The sequence below is a fragment of the Phoenix dactylifera genome, chromosome 8, assembly GCF_009389715.1.
Source record: "Phoenix dactylifera cultivar Barhee BC4 chromosome 8, palm_55x_up_171113_PBpolish2nd_filt_p, whole genome shotgun sequence".
Classification (NCBI taxonomy): domain Eukaryota; kingdom Viridiplantae; phylum Streptophyta; class Magnoliopsida; order Arecales; family Arecaceae; genus Phoenix; species Phoenix dactylifera.
In genome coordinates this window covers 16,617,762-16,636,796 of record NC_052399.1, presented here as the reverse complement: position 1 = coordinate 16,636,796, position 19,035 = coordinate 16,617,762, and the positions used below count along the sequence as shown (strand labels likewise).

Below are 19,035 nucleotides of genomic sequence, written 5' to 3'. Positions count from 1 at the left end.
TCATATAAAAGTTCTGTTAGATGCCGACATATTTGAATGCTTTAGGTTCTAGCATCAGCTTCCAGACAGCTCGCCAGGCTTCAGGAACCGTGCTGAACTAATTCTCCGAAACTGTTATAATGAATTTTGCATAGATAAAGGCCAGTAGACAATGGTAGAGAGAATTCTGCCATAATATAATGCTGCTGTTACAGTTAAGATAGTTTTTTCAGAAACGAAGATATCCATATATAATGGCTCACTTCATCATTCCAGAATCAAAAGAACACCACAAAATGGCGATAACTCGAAGGTTTTACCCCAGTACCAACAAGAATTCAAAGGAGTAATAGAGAAGAATCCAGGTGACATGATGAAACCAGGAGAAAGCTTGCTACTCGTCAACTATAACAACAGCTGCTGAAGGTGATGAAAAGCTAGATATCATACCAAGAAAATCTCTGAATCCGTAGGCATCAATCAATATTTATGCAGACAACCGTTTCACCACCAGCAAGATCTTCAACGGGTAGATGATGGCGTAACTCCACCATCAAACGGGCCGTTGCAACCTATATGAAACTACTCCTTCAATTCTAAAACTCAAGTTACAGCCTCATTATAGGAACTAAAGCGATAGCCAATGTTTTCCTTTGGGGTGGAATCTCGAGATAAAACATTAAAGAACTGCAAAAAGGGGAAGAAAAAACTCAAACCTAAAGTTCTGCAATCAGATAGAAAATATGACATCGATGGCCTTCATGCATCATGGCAGATCTTCATGTATCACGGTGGATCTCGATGTATCGTCGCAGATTGTTTTCTCAACCGAATCATCTTCATCACTGACACACAGGGAATATGAAAAAATAGCCTGCAAAGCAATGTGGCAAGAACAGGTCAGAGACTTGCTAAGGTGGAACAGACGTAGACACAGAAAAAGCATGCACGCAAGCATAAATGCACACACCAAAACAACCATAACCGACCCCCTTTCCTGAGTGAGAAAAGAGACCTGTGTATAATCTATTGTTACATCAATCATCAAGGTAATAATAAGATCCAGCAGCTTTCTGGTCCCTATCTTTGGTAGAGTCCAACTTGTTTATCCGAGGTCTGTAGTTAGTGGGATCCCGCCTAAAAGTAATATTGAGATGCTGTTTCCACAATAAACCAAATATACACTCTCATGGTTAATAAGGTCAAAATATTGTAGATGGGATTATGCTTGGATATCATGAAATTCAAAATAACTAATATATAAACAGATGAAAGAACAGAATATATTAGATAAATAATGAAATATATTTTGGCACTTACAGATAAGAAGCGATTCATCCCAGATACCAATGACTGAGGTGCATTGGCTGTACAATCCAGAGAGGCTTTCCCCTCATATACAATAACTTTGTCAGCCAAGTAAGTCGCCATGATGAAATCATGCTCAACAACGAAAGCAGTTTTCTTTGCATGAAGGATAAATCTCTTTATCACCTTTGCGGCAACAATACGCTGCTCTGAATCAAGATAAGCACTTGGTTCATCTATCAGATATATGTCTGCAGGCTGCACGACTAACCCCAATCAATACCAAAAGCATCAAAAATGAAAAAAAAAACTCAACATATTCATAAAATGCGTTTCTTCTAAACAATTTCTTATGATCCAACAGTAAAAGTATTATGAAACTACAAATTAGCAAAATCAATAATTACTCCAATGCCAGATTTTTCCCTTGCACAATACAAAAATTAAACACCAATCTACTCGGTTATAAATTTCAAATATGTTGTTTTGTGTTAATGAAAAATAAGCATATTTGTATGATGCAACCTAATATGTGAAGACATGGAGCAAATAGCATCACTATATTAGCTGTTACTTGAATAAGAAAATGATTTATAAGCAGAATAAACCACCATGGGCAGCCATTTGCTCTCAAACGTAATCATTGCCTTTAGTAGTTAAGCTAAGAAATAAAGATTATCAGAACATCAGACGGAAGAAATTGGAATGGTAAACATATTCATGGTTGTGACCAAACATCTAAGCGAAAAAGGAATTCCATTACGGCGACTGTTCCCAAATGGTAAGGTATGGAGGTTTCAATTGGTCAGCCTATGTGATTATAGCCTACGACATTTTCCTTCCGAAAGTAAGTAAACTAAGTTTGATATGGGAAGCTGTTAATGTAGCGAAGATCTTTCATTGATTTTTCAGATTTTTCATCCATCCAATTCAGGGAAGCTTCGTCAAGTGCTTCCTTCTCTTCCCCAGATTAATCTCACTCCACCAGGGAAGTTGGCTTTCACAAAGCAATAGACAACTATGTAAAGAAACAGGAAGCATCTCAGTCCTTTTTCTGATCAGTGCTCGAGAAGGGCAAACCACTGCCATCATTCAGAATGGAGCAATTTAAGAAGGTATGCACCTCTCGAATAAGGAATAACCTACCAGTTCACGTGCACTCTGTTCTGATCACTGCCATAGACCAGTGTCAAATTCCTAGCATATCCCTCTATTTTGCAGGAAATTGGGAATGTTGAACATTTGCATGAAAAGAAGGTTGATGATATTACAGAGCAAGCTGATAATGGGATTTAGCATTGAAGAGATTCTTCTTGTCCCATGGGTGTACTTGGAAAGTTGAATGGCAAGTCAAGAAGCCTATGAAAAGCTCATTAACCCCAGCTAGGAATAAATGTTATTAAATAATAGTGTTTTAAAAAAATCCAACGTCTATGGCATGTTCAAAATGCAAGACTTACAATACAACATTTGCCTTATGTGCAATAATGACCAGCAGGGATTTTTATGAAGGCTTATAATACAATATTTGCACTGTGTGCAATATTTTTTTCACACAACTAGAAACATAGGAGGATGGTTTAGATCCACATGTAGGTTTTCAGATTATTGTAACATCAGTTACTATTTTAGGTGAGTTTTAATTGGACAAGGACAATATATCTGGAATTAAAATTTAGATTTATAGCAGATCTATAGTTATAGACAGATTCTGCCATTCTTCATAATCTAAAGGCAGGCATTTTACAAGCATAAGCAAATGCTTGGGCAGCTGCACTAGATAGCCTATTTGAGGTCGAATACTAAATAAAATTAATTTCTGTCCAATTGAGAGGGAGAAATTCCTAAGCAGTTTCAAAGAAAATTAAGGGCCCATTAGGAACACAAAAAACAGTATGGTCAAAAAAGGTATCTTGCAACAGTCTCCATATGAACAAAAAAGATTGACCACTAGATGTAATTATTCATCATGTTTTCTGAAACTAATTTCATAAAGAGAAATTCCTTTACCATTTTATTAAAAAATTATGACTCTAAAGTATAATAACAGTAAAACATTCTATAAGATCACTGTAATTTTATAAGGTACTCGTTACATCGCAATTCTCCTTTCCAAATAAAATTAAGTTTTGAATATTTAATGCAGAAAATAAATTTATGCAAAAATTATTACCATGAAATCAGAAAAGCAAAACAAAAAGAAAGAAGCATGTCAATGGTAAGTGCATAAGTTGCCAAAAAAATAATTATACAAACCTTCCCAAGACATAGACACAATGCCACCCTTTGCAGCTCTCCACCAGAAAGATTTACAACTTCTTGGTCCATTAATTGCTCAATTTGCAAAGGTTTCATGACATCAGTTGTGAATTGAGGATGCATATATGAATCCCGAATTTTTTGATGCAGCAAGTGTCTCACAGTAGATTGAAATTTTGGACTGATCTTTTGAGGCTTATATGAAACATTGAATTCAGGTATTTCAACATCTGCATCTTCCACCACATCAGGCTTTAACAATCCAGCCTGTGAATTTGCAACAAAATCAAAAAGGGAGGCCAACAAAGCAAAGTTAATAGTCAGTATACAACAACATCAGTATATTTTTCTCTTTCTTGAAAAAATTTTTATATCATCCCCCTACGAGTCTATCCATCATAAAAGAAGATGAGCAACCAACAGCACACACCAATACCGTATACAGAGAGGAAGAGAGTTATTTTGTAGGGTGATGATGCAACAAGTTGGTACATAAGGATTATGCCAAAACACATATGAAATGACAACTACGCACAGTTAATGCTGCTCACATAACCAAATCATTTAGTTGCGTCACTAGTTATCCAAGTTTTAATCATCAGTTGCACATGATTAAATAACTAAAATCTCAATTCCACCTTTGATTACATGTGACTAATTTTAAAGCATGTGTAACTCCTCATACATTCACCATTGTATGAAGAGAACTGGAGTGGGACATACAAAGCCGGAATCCAGAAGTGAAGTTTCCTTCTGTAGGACCCACAATGTAAACATGAAGGGGCACTTGAAGCCAAACTCCCCCCCCCCCCCCCCCCCCCCCAACTTTCCCTCTGATAGGCGCATGCATAACATGTGCAAAAATACTAGCATTTTGAATTATAACTTTCGAAGGAAAAAAAAAATTAGAAACCTGTCCAATTTAATTAGCTTGAGTTTCATGAGGGCATCATGTCACAAGCAATACGTTATACTCAGAAAATTTGTATTCTTGTTCAACACCTCTCTCACCCTCAAATTTGATGTGAAGTGCCAACACCTAACCTCTCTCATGTGTACAATTGTCCATCCAAACCCTCTCTCATGAGATATCATGAGCAGAAAACAACCTCCTTATATGGCAACCGTAAGGGTCTTGCTTTGCAAGTGAGGTCACAAAGCTCAATTGGGTTAAATCATCTGGTTCAAGCATATTCTGCAATATGTACCAGATCAATCAAGTAGACGACAGCTATGATCTGCAAAACGTCATCACAAGTCATGGAGAAGCGTCGACTGAGTCAAGTGTCTAACATGAATCAAGCATTATTTCGAATCCTCTTAAAGTTACATATGACCAATTAAATCCCTTTCACCTGCAATAGCATGTTCCCTTCAATTCCCAAATAAACTTGTCCAACCTCAGGTTATCACCGATTATCGACATAATTAAGCTAGCTTGCATTATCAGGTCAAAAAAAGTTGAAGATTACAGCAACGGATATCCGGATCAAAAGATAGAATAGTATACCAGCATCCGAATAAATGTTGTCTTTCCAGTTCCATTTTCACCCAGCATGACAATGATCTGAGAATCAGTAAATTCACCCCCGATCACAGATAACTTGAAATTACCCTGTGTTTTACTCATGGTAGGGTATCTGTATCGTTGGTAGCCCTGGATCTCCTCACCACTCTCTTGAGGAGTCTCGGCAACCTGGAAGGGGCAAGAATATCAAACCATTATACTGGATTATCATTGTATAGCAAATATAGACTCCAAAATGAGAATGTTACCTTAAATGTGAGAGATTCATCTCGAAAACGGAGATTTTCTGTAGGAACAAAACCGGCCAAGAAAATGTTAATTCCTTCTCGGACAGAAAACGGTAGAGTAACAACTCCATAAGCTCCTGGTTTCCCGTACAAGCAACAAATGAAATCTGATAAGTAATCTAGGACACTGAGGTCGTGCTCCACGACAATCACATAGCTGAGAAAGGAAAAATGAGTGAGTTATAGAATATTATTTCACAATGGAACCATTAAAAAAAAGAAAGTACAAACTAGAAATCGCCAGTACCTATTAGGCCTGAGCAAGGACCGAACAACTTGTGCAGCTTTAAGCCTCTGTTTTACATCAAGATAACTTGATGGCTCATCAAACATATAAATTTCTGCATTTTGTATAGCAACTACAGCAATTGCAAATCTCTGCAACTCTCCACCAGATAAATCGCCCACATTACGATCAATAACCTGATTCAACTCGAGATCAATGCACAGTTCAGCCTTCATATCTCTCTCATCTTTTTGGTCAAGCACCTGACCGACATTCCCTTGAACAGCTTTGGGAATGTGATCAACATACTGGGGCTTAATAATTGCCTGTTACGTGCCAGAAAGTAATTACTGAAAAGAAAAAAACTGAAAAGGAAGGAGTCCTATAATGAAAAATAAAAGAAACCAGAATCGATCATCATAGTTCAAGCAGTATTAATTATAATGACAACTGGACCTGCAGACTGAAATACTGACATAATGGCAGACTTGTAGATGGACGTGGTGAATGCTTGCAGTAGAAAAGCTACTTATACAACTTTTAGGACAAGAAATTATTAGAGCAAAAGTTTTAAATAGCAAGGGCTTTTAAAACCCAAAGCTATAGCAGAAAATTTTCTGTTACAACAACTAAAACATTCAATCTAAGGCATGCATTAGCCTCATAATAAAAAGAATATAAGAGAACAATCACCTAAAGCAGCTAGCTCAGATTGATGTTCCAAATCATTATAAATCACCTATAAAAGTGTTCTCTTCAAAAGATATTCATAATACAGATTTGAAGTTATAACTGCATCCAAAAATATAGACAATAATCTATCAGCATCATAACCATCATCTTTTTGATATCCATGATGTGTCACAATATCCCCAGAGAATTCCCTAAAAGAGAATCAAAATCCTAAAGCATATACTGAGAGGCATGTGCTCCTTATTTTAAAATGACAACTGGTGTGGCAATTAAAGGCACTGGCCACAGTTGGTTAAATTCCACCAACCAACATTCTAATATTAATTGCAAGCATGATAGTATATCCAGAAAGGTTCAAACTGCACCAGACAGAAACCTAAACATCCCAAAGATATAAGATGCTATAGTATAACAGGATATCTACTAAGGGTGCAGTAGATCAGTTCCTGATTGCAAATGATATAAAATTTGAGGTCACATAGCAATACAAATATCTTACATTATACATAGGATATGACATATGTTTTTTAAAAAAATATATCAAAATGTTAACATTAATGCTTTCCATGAAGTTACTCTCCAAATATAATGCGATGGAGCTATGTAAGCAAGCATTATTGGAAACCATGACTTACTTAAAAATGAAAAGAATACATTTGCATCTAGGTCCAATCAAAGTTGCATAAGAAAGGATTTAGTCATCTGACAATTTACATCATTGGACATCACAAATGCACTGTATCTCCCAGAGCAAGATTTCATAACCAAGCGGTTTATGATTAATATAAACCTAAAATTTACCACTGACAATAGCAATGTAGTATTATATAACATGTGATATAAACAATGAGAAACTAATAGAACAAATTGGTTCACACCCACATTCAGTTTATAAAAAATCAACTAAGTTTGTGCGCATATGCACCTTCAGATTGTCCTCCAGAATGCGTGTAAAATAATTCTGGAGCTCAGATCCTCGGAAATATGTCAAAATTTCCTGCCAATCAGGAGGATTCTGCAAAGAAAGAAAAAAATAAAGTCGTGTACATAAATAAATCCAGAAACATATACAGATTAATAGGTCGAATGGGCATTACATTGTATCGACCCAAGTTGGGTTTCAACTTCCCAGCCAACACCTTAAGGGCAGTCGACTTGCCAATACCATTTGTTCCAACTAGGCCCAACACTTGCCCAGGTCTTGGAACTGGTAACCTACAGTTGTAGGGTTTTATCAGTGTCTTTCAGGAAAATTTAAAATTTTAAAAATAAGGATAAACATTTCATTTTCTACTAACCTGTGCAACTTGAAGGTATTTGGTCCATAGCGATGGGTTGTATCTTTATCTAAATCCTTTGGTAAGTTGATAATCTGAATTGCCTCAAAAGGGCATTTCTGCATCACAAGGCAATACAACAACAATGTTAAGGAGACATACTAACCAAAAATGTAGATGTTGAGCAGAGAACATATATACCTTGACACAGATACCACATCCGATGCATAACTCCTCAGAAATGAAAGCAATTTTTGATGCCGGAGTGACTTCTATACAAAGTTTTCCTGCCAAAACAGAAGCAAAATTAGTCTTACAGAGCCAAAAAAAAAGCATACCTACAATGGTTCTACTATCCAATAACAATAACAACAAGAATCATACAATGATAATAATAACAATAACAACAATAATAATACAATGATAATAATAACAATAACCACAACAATAATACAATGATAATAATAACAATAACAACAACTAGCCTTCTTTCACATGGTAGGAAGAATGATGATAAATAATTTAATGCATCTAGTACTAACAGAAGAGACAGAACCCCCTACTAGAGAGAGATACTATTATACGCATGCCACAACCTGCAAAGGTCCATCCCAATAAACTAAGCAACAAATACATTGTATAGGAGGACGATGAAGGCATCTAAGAATTTGGAACGTTAAAACCGACCATCAAGAGTAGTCAAAAATCATCAATTTGCAAGGTTAAACCTAATGATGGCTTCTGGACTGGAGCCTTCCAGCACAGCTCATTAACCAAAGTTCAACCCAGGCCATAAAATGTTTAGAGGTTTTTAATTCAAACTAGTACAGCCTTAGAATTCAAAAAATTCATCAGTTGCATTCTCTGCTACAACACTGTAATAACACCCACACTTTACAGCCAACTTCACATGGCATTTCTAGGCAAATTATATGAAAACGTGCATAATGAAAAGTTGGCTCAGAATTCATACATCAGATAAACTCCTGCACCAAGAGGCGGAGTCGTGGGGCATATATTCTCACTAACATAGTAGCAGGAAATATTAAAAAAAAGGAATCAACAAGGGAAGGATTAGAAGAGATCCTAAAGCATGTTTTGTTGGACGCCAACTTTTGGATCGAACATCCTCAGCTGTTAGGAAAATATTGATAACCAAGGACTTGACTGTATTTTGACTGCAAATTCACATGGTTATCAAGGAAAATATCATTACTGAGATTCAGCTAAACTATAACTCGAACAGACTGTGGAAAATGGCACACATTGCTTGGCATAATCTAGATTCAGAACTCCAGGACCCTGTGCAAGCCCAGCTCATTGCTTGCAAGGTGCAGATCCATATATCCAAAAAGTGGAACCTTGAGCATGATTCCTCCAAACATTTTGGTGAGAAGTTCACAAAAAAAGAGAGTCATAATCGCATCTTCCAATGAATTAAGGGTATGTTTGGTTGCAGGGATAATTGCCTAGAAAACTTACTTTCCTCGAAAGAAACTAGTTTTTTGATTGTTTGTTTCTCTAGAAAATTAACAAATTCGGAAAGTTTAGAACTACTTTCCCAGAAAACTTTTGCTTTTTTTAAAGTTCGATATTTCCTTATCATTTTCCATGCATTTCCTTGCAACAAACTTACGCTAAGCAGAAATATGAATTTGGGAGAGTATCTTGTTAGACAAGGAGTACTATTTGAGCAGTCCTTACGGACTTACGCACATAGAATGGAGGCAAAAGACTAGATTGCACTTTGTTTACATCTTTCTTTCTTTCTTTTCATGTTCCCTGTAATCTACTTAAACTCCATGACCATCCCCTCCCCCCCCCCAACAAAAAAAAAAAAACCCTGGAAGGAAAAAAAAGGCACTGGCCAGTGCTCTTTCCAACTCAAGGCTATCATCTTTCCAGTATCTCAACTGAGATATCAGTTCGTATCAGTATCAGGCACTCATTGATTTGATCTAACTGACATATCATATCAGCCTTTATTATTCTGGTCGATGCATATAGATAAATCTCAATATATTCACCAATAACTTATTCAAATATCAGCTTGTTTTTCATAAACCATCCATTACAATATTAAATATTCAAATTAATACCCTCAAATGGTCATTAAATTTGGGCTTACTATTTTGGCCAAGATCATGGTATCTTAATTCTTAGGTCCTATCATACCAACCGAAATCTCAAAAATCTTGGTCTCTTTCCATTTTTGCTGATTTTAAATATCACTTGAGATAAATCAAGATCTTGATCCATCTAAATATCAACCTGTTAGATGAACTCCAGTTTGTGAGTTGTGTGGAGTGCATGTCTAAGCTTTGGATCCTTTCAATACATAAAAATTTCTTCTTACGAAACCATGTCCTAGTATAATACCTATGTTTAAGTGCCTGGGTGCAGATATTTTAGGGTAAAGTGAAGGGCCCAAGTAATATAAGTATCAACCACCACTAAGATTTTTGAGATTTCTAGTAGTAAAACCTTGCTTTCACTTCCTCTTCTCACCAACCACACCCTACTGCGCCTACAAAACTGCCCAACTTGGCCTCCATGATGACTCCCCATCCTCCTCTTTGCCTCACCATCCTGCACCCTTGAAAATTCTATGTTCAAGGACAACATAGATTATAGACCCTATCTAAAAACAAACCAAACCAGGATCAGTATGGAAGCAGTAGCTCGTGTCGTGGTCATATATTCTTGATAGATCCTTGTAAATTCTATGTTTATATACGCATTAGAAGCTATCAATTCTTGATAGATTTTGGTCCAGAATTTTTGCAAACCTAACTCATTTATTATATTTTTGCACCCAAACATTTTTTTTTCTCTTTTTTGGCTGCTTGCATCCTGTCCTTATTTATTAGATAACTTTTCTCTGATGAGAAAAGAAGCAATAATTTGAAACACACATGCGAACGTTTCTCTAAGTGTCTGTGCTCTGGAGAGCTATGCAATCATGTAGCATAACAGAACAACAGCGAATCATTTAAATTAATGGGGTTGTAGGAAACCTGAGTACCTTTAGAATACCTCCTAACTATGAATTTCCATTTTGTGTGTTTTGTGCTGGTGTCCCCAGCTTCACGTGAAAATTTTGATTCAAAATTAAAACCTGCTGCAGGTATTTCCTCCAGTATTCGCACCATCACCTTCGACAGTGTTCCATGAGGAAAATTAAAAGAAATTGAAAAAGAAGATTCAATTGTAGGCACATTATACTCATGGGCTAATATAGGTTCAATAATTAGTCAGCCATTATTTTTTCATTAACACTTTCTTTATTTTCTCAACATCCAAACAAGATCACTTATACATATGCTGACAACGCCCGGATCAACCTACATAAAGAACTTTAATATTTGACTCTCGTAAGGAGCTGCGGAAGCCCTAGATGGAATCAGCAGAGAAATGGATTATATCAATTCTGCTCCCATTTACACAAATTACGACATATCGCCCTTCATCCAATACAATATTCTTAAATTCAGGTATAAAAAGAGCTAGGTACTTCTACTTCTCACAGGAATCAACTAGCATATAGTATGCAAACAGGTCTAGATCAACTAGCAACTCATAACTTTCCAAAATCAACCCTCCCAGCTACCACAAGAAAAGAAAAGGAGCAAAAAAGGTCTCCGCCCAACATGGATTGGTATTATAAGCCAACAGTCAGAAGTACAAAGGCCGCGACAGGTGTTCCAGAGAACAATCATCGAAATCCTTCTGCTGAAGCTAAACATATGCGATGGCATCTCATATCCAATTCCTCCAACAACACCCATAAAAGAATAACTTTTCTCAGCTCAAAAAAAACAGCATGATCTTTCATCGAGATTAAAATCAGATTTTAGATTAAAATTATAAATTCATCGAGATCCACGCAAAGCCACTCCGACAGATCCCAGGAAACGAAATAGCAGGCACAGAAGCTCAAAATTCCCTCAACTAACTTTAATATTCTATATTAAAGATTTTTCTTTGAGAACAATACTTCAATAAATTAGACTTCAAAACACGAAAACACAAAAAAAAAAACTTCCCTAGAATCAAAGGATAACAATCTTTAACTAGAAAAAATCCCAAGTTTTAGATCAAGAACGCATTCTTTTCACGAAACAGGAATTTAACAAACCTGTTTTCACGACGGGGCAGCTCTTCTTGCACTCCTGGCGGCATTTCTTGGGCTTGCAGCGATCGGAGCTGACTATGGCGATACGAGTCAATCGATCCGCCATCGCTCCCCCCTACTCTAGACAAGCAGATCGCCCTCGCGCCGATCCAAAACGGAACCCCGCTCACAGAGAGAAGCAGAGAGGAGGCTCCCGCGTCAAATAAACCTACGACGAACGAACCCTAATGGGAGGTGAGAAGGATGGAAGAAGAGAGGCGCCTGGATACCTCTCGCTGCGGGTGCTTTGCGGACATAGAAACCCTAGAACCTCTCATATCGGAATTGGAAGCATAAACTGGTAAAAGTCGGAGTAACAGTATGTCGGCGTGCCACGCGGCAGGCCCGACAGGTGGCGCGGGAGGCCCAACAAGCTATTGGACCTGGCCAGGTTTAATCTGGGCTTCGGCTCTATAATGTTGGGCCACATGAAGCGGATAGTTTAGGGAGATGTGCGCGGATCTCAAAGCGATAACATCATGTTCACCAATCTAGACGTGGGGACGTCTTTTAATCCCAAAATATAATTTTTGGTAGGTAAATTACTAAAATTCGAACACTGGCATTTGTTTGATGCTTTATGTTTCTCTTTTTTTATGCCTTTTTTTCTTGGTTGATTTGAACTGTACAAAGAGAGGTCAGATGATCAAACATATACATAAGTCTCTCGAACAGATCTCACCCGCTGCATTGCATGACTTTTATCTGATTTTAAATGAGTGTTCGAGTTTCATTACCTTTTTTTTCCCTGATATATAGATATAGATATAGATATATATATATATATATATATATATATATATAGAGAGAGAGAGAGAGAGAGAGAGAGAGAGAGAGAGAGAGAAAAGAGGGGGGGGGGTCATCCATATTTTAATATTTCATATCTAAATTTTCAAAATGCACCACCCAAGAACCGGACATATAACTTTGGTTGCTAAGTAAAGAATGCTAATTTCACATTATAAATAAATTTAGATGCTTGCATGCATGCCTAGGTTTCTATCGAGTTGCTGACCTTGTTAAGTTTTGCATTTTATTTTTGCACTGATTATTTTTATCCATGCATGTACAGACTGATATATGCAATGAAATGTTCTAGTAAAACAAAGTAGATAATGCGATGAATTAAAGTAGAATTTTAAGTTAAATTAATAATATTCATTTTTTAGCAAAATAGTGGCAAGCCACCCCACATTTTATTGATAAATGAAATAATATTCATATAACTCATACATCGCTTGTCCTTTGGTAAATCATAATAATTATTTCATATTCTTGATATGGATATGATAAAGGAATGGATAAAATTACTTAGCAAGTTATTTAGTGTAGATTGCAATGCATTTTATAATGAATACAATGCTTTGGCATATATATCAACATCTAGTGTTGAATTGTCTTAAAGATAAAATTACTCTATTCCAGTTTCAAACGAAAAGTGAGGCCATAAAGGTTGGAGCTCGGGAAAGAAGTTTACATAACTTGTGGATTCTACTGAACCATTGATTAGCTCCATCCAAAACAACTTGTTGATTCAGGAGATATCTATTTATTTTAGGAATGAAATATTATCTACTAGGTGGTAGGTGATTAGATATGTTGGATGGATGTCTGATGGAGACTTTTAATATTGAATGTTAAATGATGATCAAGACAAGTCAAAAAGAGTAGATTCAATATAAAATCTAAAAAAAATGATATATTCAGCTAAGAAGGACGAATGACAGCACATGCTAGCTGTGAGGTGGTTACATATTTTTTGTACACTTGTTTATGTTTTCCATCTATCCTTAAAGATACCGAAACATAACATTGGAAGCTACTGAGTCAACATAAAAAAGTAAACAAGGGAAAAGATAAAAAAATTGCAGCAATATTCAATTAAGTAGGAATGAAATATTATATACCAACTTGGAGGTGGTTAATTAGATGTTTTTGGTTGATGAGTTGATGGTTTTATATTGTTAAACTTTGGAAATATTTCAGTCAATAAGTGTTGAAGATGCAATAAATTTAAAAAGAAAACTATAATATTTATTTTAAGCAAGGGAAAAGTTTATACCAACTAGGACTTTGATGTTTTCTTTGTATATAGTGATGATCGTTGTCTATCGTTCAACTTTCTAAAATCAAATGTTACACGTTGGACAAATAATATAAAAAATAAAGTGAATTTAGAGAGAAAATTAAAAAAACATTGGAGCATTTATTTAGTAGAAACGAGATATAACATGCTAGACTTTAAGCTTTTGAAATGGTATGTTGGATGCTAGTTGAGTAGAGTAAAAAATACAATAAGTTTAAAAAGAATAAAAATTACTGCAACATTTTTTTGGGTGAACACAACAATTATTTATGTATAAATAAAATATTATATGCTAGCTAGGAGGTGGTAAGGTGTTTTTTTTAGATGCGGTGATGGTTTCAATCTTCTGATAACCTTTGTAATAGAATGTTAGATGCTATCCAAGCAGAGTAAAAATATGGTAAGTCTTTACAAAATGCTATAATATTGATTTAACTAGAAATAAATATTACAAGCTAATTAGGATGTAGTTTGAAATTTTCCATGGATAATTTGATGCTTATTGTCCATCCTGAACTTTTTGAAATAGAATATCCTACACAAGTCAAGTAAATTCAAAGATATTAAAAAAAATAAAAAAGTGAAATAAAAAAGTGAAACTATTTATTTGAGTATGAAAGAAATATACATGCCCATTGCCAACTAGGAGGTGCTTATATGTTCTCTCTGGATATGATTATGGTTTTTATCATACTTAAACCTTTTAGAACAAATGTTAGATGCTAGTCAAGTAAAGCTAGAAATGCAATAAATTTAGAGACAATAAAAAAATGCTAAAATATTCATTTAAATATAAATATATATCACATGCTAGTTGGGGTGATTTGTTGTTTTTTTGTGAATGTGTTGATCGTTTGTATGCTCTAAACCTTTTGGAACAAGATCTTAGATGCTAGTCAAATAGAGTTAAAAATATAATAAAATTAAAGAAATATAGAGGAATTGTGATAATGTTGATTTAATCAAGAATGAAATGTGCTTGTTGGGAGGTGGTCTGGTGTTTTCTATGGATATTTTCATAGTTTCTATTTGTCCTTAGATCTTTTGGAATAGAATAGCAGATGCTAGCTAATTACAACGAAGAATATGATGAATTTAAAGAGGATCAAAAAGAAAATTATATAAATATTTATTTAAAGAAAAATATAAGAATTGCAATAACATTCATCTATCCATGAATAAGATATAGATGAATAAGATATGTGTGCTAGCTGGAAAGTGGTCAAGTAATTTATGTGGACATTTTAATAATATTTGTCTATCATTAAACCTTTTAGAACAAAATGTCCAACAATTAAGAATAGTCAAAAAAATATAATAAATTTAAAGAAAAGAAAAAGAAAAGTTTGTTATAATAATTGTCGTAACATTAATTCGGTTATGAATGAAATATGTGTGCTAGCTCGGAGAAGGTCAAGCATTGCTGTCAATGTTTTTAGAGCTTTTATATTCTTAAACCTACTGGAACAGAATATAAGATGCAAATTAAGTGGAGTCAAGAATAAGAGACTTTAAAGAGAAAAAAGGAAAATATTGTTACAATATTAATTTAAAAAAAAGAAAAATATTGTTACAATATTAATTTGAGAAAAAAAGGAAATTTTGCGATAACATTTATTTAGTAAGTAGTGAAATATGCATGCAAGCTGGAAGGTGGTCAGGTGTTTTTCATGGATGCTTTATAGTTTTTTGTCGGCCCTTAAAACCGTTGGAACAGAATGTCAGATGCTAGTTAATGGCAGTCAAGTATGTAGTGAATTTAAAAGAAAAAAATATATTAATATCCAATAAAAATATAAAAATATAATAATATTCATTTTGCCTGAGCGGAATGTGTGTGCCAACTGGAAAGTAGTCAGGTATTTTCTGTGAATATTTTCATAGTTTTGTCTGTCTTTAAATTTTTTTGGAGCAAAATGTCAAAAGCCAGCTAAGTCTAGGTAAGAATAACGTAAATTTAAAGAGAAGTAAAGAAATTTTTGTTATAATTTTTATTTAAAAAACATAAAAGTTATGATAATGTTCAATTAATGAGGGATAGAATATGTAGGTCAGGCTGGTCAGCTGAGAAGCGGGCGGTGTTTTTTATGGATGTTTTCATAATTTTTGTCTCTCCTTAAATTTTTTGGAACAAAATGTCATATGCAAGTTTAGAGAGAGAGAATAGAATAGCAGATGCTAGCTAATTACAACGAAGAATATGATGAATTTAAAGAGGAGCAAAAAGAAAATTGTATAAATATTTATTTAAAGAAAAATATAAGAATTGCGATAACATTCGTCTATCCATGAATAAGATATAGATGAATGAGATATGTGTGCTAGCTGGAAAGTGGTCAAGTAATTTATGTGGACATTTTAATAATATTTGTCTATCATTAAACCTTTTAGAACAAAATGTCTGACAATTAAGAATAGTCAAAAAAATATAATGAATTTAAAGAAAAGAAAAAGAAAAATTTGTTATAATAATTGTCGTAACATTAATTCGGTTATGAATGAAATATGTGTGCTAGCTCGGAGAAGGTCAAGCATTGCTGTCAATATTTTTAGAGCTTTTATATTCTTAAACCTACTGGAACAGAATATAAGATGCAAATTAAGTGTAGTCAAGAATAAGAGACTTTAAAGAGAAAAAAAGGAAAATATTGTTACAATATTAATTTGAAAAAAAGGAAAATATTGTTACAATATTAATTTGAGAAAAAAAGGAAATTTTGCAATAATATTTATTTAGTAAGTAGTGAAATATGCATGCTAGCTGGAAGGTGGTTAGGTGTTTTTCATGGATGCTTTATAGTTTTTTGTCGGTTCTTAAAACCGTTGGAAGAGAATGTCAGATGCTAGTTAATGGCAGTCGAGTATGTAGTGAATTTAAAAGAAAAAAAATATATTAATATCCAATAAAAATATAAAAATATAATAATATAATAATATTTATTTTGCCTGAACGGAATGTGTGTGCCAGCTGGAAAGTAGTCAGGTATTTTCTGTGAATATTTTCATAGTTTTGTCTGTCTTTAAATTTTTTTGGAGCAAAATGTCAAAAGCCAGCTAAGTCTAGGTAAGAATAACGTAAATTTAAAGAGAAGTAAAGAAATTTTTGTTATAATTTTTATTTAAAAAACATAAAAGTTATGATAACGTTCAATTAATGAGGGATAGAATATGTAGGTCAGCTGAGAAGCGGGCGGTGTTTTCTATGGATGTTTTCATAATTTTTGTCTCTCCTTAAACTTTTTGGAACAAAATGTCATATGCAAGTTTAGAGAGAGAGAATAGAATAGCAGATGCTAGCTAATTACAACGAAGAATATGATGAATTTAAAGAGGAGCAAAAAGAAATTTGTATAAATATTTATTTAAAGAAAAATATAAGAATTGCGATAACATTCGTCTATCCATGAATAAGATATAGATGAATGAGATATGTGTGCTAGCTGGAAAGTGGTCAACTAATTTATGTGGACATTTTAATAATATTTGTCTATCATTAAACCTTTTAGAACAAAATGTCCAACAATTAAGAATAGTCAAAAAAATATAATAAATTTAAAGAAAAGAAAAATAAAAGTTTGTTATAATAATTGTCGTAACATTAATTCGATTATGGATGAAATATGTGTGCTAGCCCGGAGATGGTCAAGCATTGCTGTCAATGTTTGTAGAGTTTTTATATTCTTAAACCTACTGGAACAGAATATAAGATGCAAATTAAGTGTAGTCAAGAATATGATGACTTCAAAGAGAAAAAAAGGAAAATATTGTTACAATATTAATTTGAGAAAAAAAAGGAAATTTTGCGATAATATTTATTTAGTAAGTAGTGAAATATGCATGCAAGCTGGAAGGTGGTCAGGTGTTTTTCATGGATGCTTTATAGTTTTTTGTCGGTCCTTAAAACCGTTGGATCAGAATGTCAGATGCTAGTTAATGGCAGTCGAGTATGTAGTGAATTTTAAAAAAATATATATATTAATATCTAATAAAAATATAAAAATATAATAATATTCATTTTGCCTGAACGGAATGTGTGTGCCAGCTGGAAAGTAGTTAGGTATTTTCTATGAATATTTTCATAGTTTTGTCTATCTTTAAATTTTTTTGGAGCAAAATGTCAAAAGCCAGCTAAGTCTAGGTAAGAATAACGAAAATTTAAAGAGAAGTAAAGAAATTTTTGTTATAATTTTTATTTAAAAAACATAAAAGTTATGATAACGTTCAATTAATGAGGGATAGAATATGTATGCCAGCTGAGAAGCGGGTGGTGTTTTCCATGGATGTTTTCATAATTTTTGTCTCTCCTTAAACTTTTTGGAACAGAATGTCATATGCAAGTTTAGTTAAGAACACATCGAATTAATGAGAAAAATAAAAAACATTACATCAACCATCTAAACGATATATCAATTATCATGTCATAGGTTGAACGCAACTATTTTGAATTAATGCATCAAGTTAATAGTCTATCTAGTATGATTCGTAGCCCATCATACAATATGTATCATGCATTGACACATCAATTTGTAACCCTACATTCATCTCAAAGATGATAGTGTGGCACGTCAATTTATAACGTTATATTTTTCTCAAAGATGATAGGGCATGCCCTTGAGGTTCTCCATACATGGTCAATCCTCAGCTACAGTATGCTACGCTAAATAGTCCTGAAGCAAACCCCAATCCTCACTTAGAGGGCTAAACTTGTAATGGGATGCAATTTTTTTGGGTATAAAAATTTGTTTTGCAAAAATTGTCCCATTTTTGTCGAGGGCTGCTGCAACGTGGGAAACTAACTTCCAGTTTCAGGACTGGGAATATCAGCTGCCCATCCCAAACCGCATGCACAATTATTCGCTATTCACTGCTCAAAAATGAAGCACAATTATCCAAAACGTCTACTCCTACGATACGTTTCAGAATTTTATGGTCTAGTTACGTGTTTGCTGTTCCCGATTCGCATACCCGATCTGCACTCCTTCGAGCGCTGATGAGGAGCACCTAAAGAACGTAAAGTTAGAGTCCTGCGCACAAGATACAGATAAGAAGTTGAAGACACACCCGAAACTATACCCAAGTCATTAATGTTGGGCCCACTGGTAACAGTACACGGCTGGCGTCAATAAAACCACCGTGGTCTTTCCAAGGGGGTACAATTCAGTGTCCCTCTTCGCACTTTATATAGAAACAAAAGCGGAATGGAAACCCAAAGCTCTCC

The 19,035-nt window shown here is 34.4% G+C and overlaps 1 protein-coding gene across 3 annotated transcripts; it reads right to left on the bottom strand.

Annotated features, from left to right (window-relative positions):
* Window positions 1–147: 147 nt before the first annotated feature.
* Window positions 148–12,020, bottom strand: LOC103702532 (ABC transporter E family member 2-like). 3 transcript variants are annotated; one of them, XR_005512872.1, is made up of 13 exons: window positions 11,696–12,020; window positions 7,759–7,844; window positions 7,579–7,676; window positions 7,378–7,495; window positions 7,206–7,295; window positions 5,609–5,913; window positions 5,323–5,518; window positions 5,057–5,242; window positions 3,544–3,813; window positions 1,300–1,545; window positions 995–1,136; window positions 696–853; window positions 148–551 (listed from the first exon to the last, which is right to left on the bottom strand). XR_005512872.1 is itself a non-coding variant. In XM_008785001.4 (12 exons), exons 1-11 carry the CDS (start codon window positions 11,796–11,798, stop codon window positions 1,017–1,019), a joined length of 1,818 nt encoding a protein of 605 aa, XP_008783223.1. In that variant the 5' UTR covers window positions 11,799–12,020; the 3' UTR covers window positions 148–853; window positions 995–1,016. The 3 variants fall into 3 exon arrangements, 1 of the variants encoding a protein (XP_008783223.1); XR_005512870.1 differs by having other exon boundaries at window positions 148–853; window positions 950–1,136; XM_008785001.4 differs by having other exon boundaries at window positions 148–853.
* Between the last annotated feature and the right edge of the window lie 7,015 nt (window positions 12,021–19,035).

Coding starts and splice junctions, on each gene's coding strand:
- LOC103702532 (XM_008785001.4), bottom strand. CDS start 11,798: ATGGCGGATCGATTGACTCGTATCGCCATAGTCAGCTCCGATCGCTGC. Junction 7,296..7,377: donor CCAACTTGGGTCGATACAAT/GTAATGCCCATT, acceptor CTTTCTTTGCAG/AATCCTCCTGATTGGCAGGA. Junction 5,243..5,322: donor ATGAATCTCTCACATTTAAG/GTAACATTCTCA, acceptor TGCCCCTTCCAG/GTTGCCGAGACTCCTCAAGA.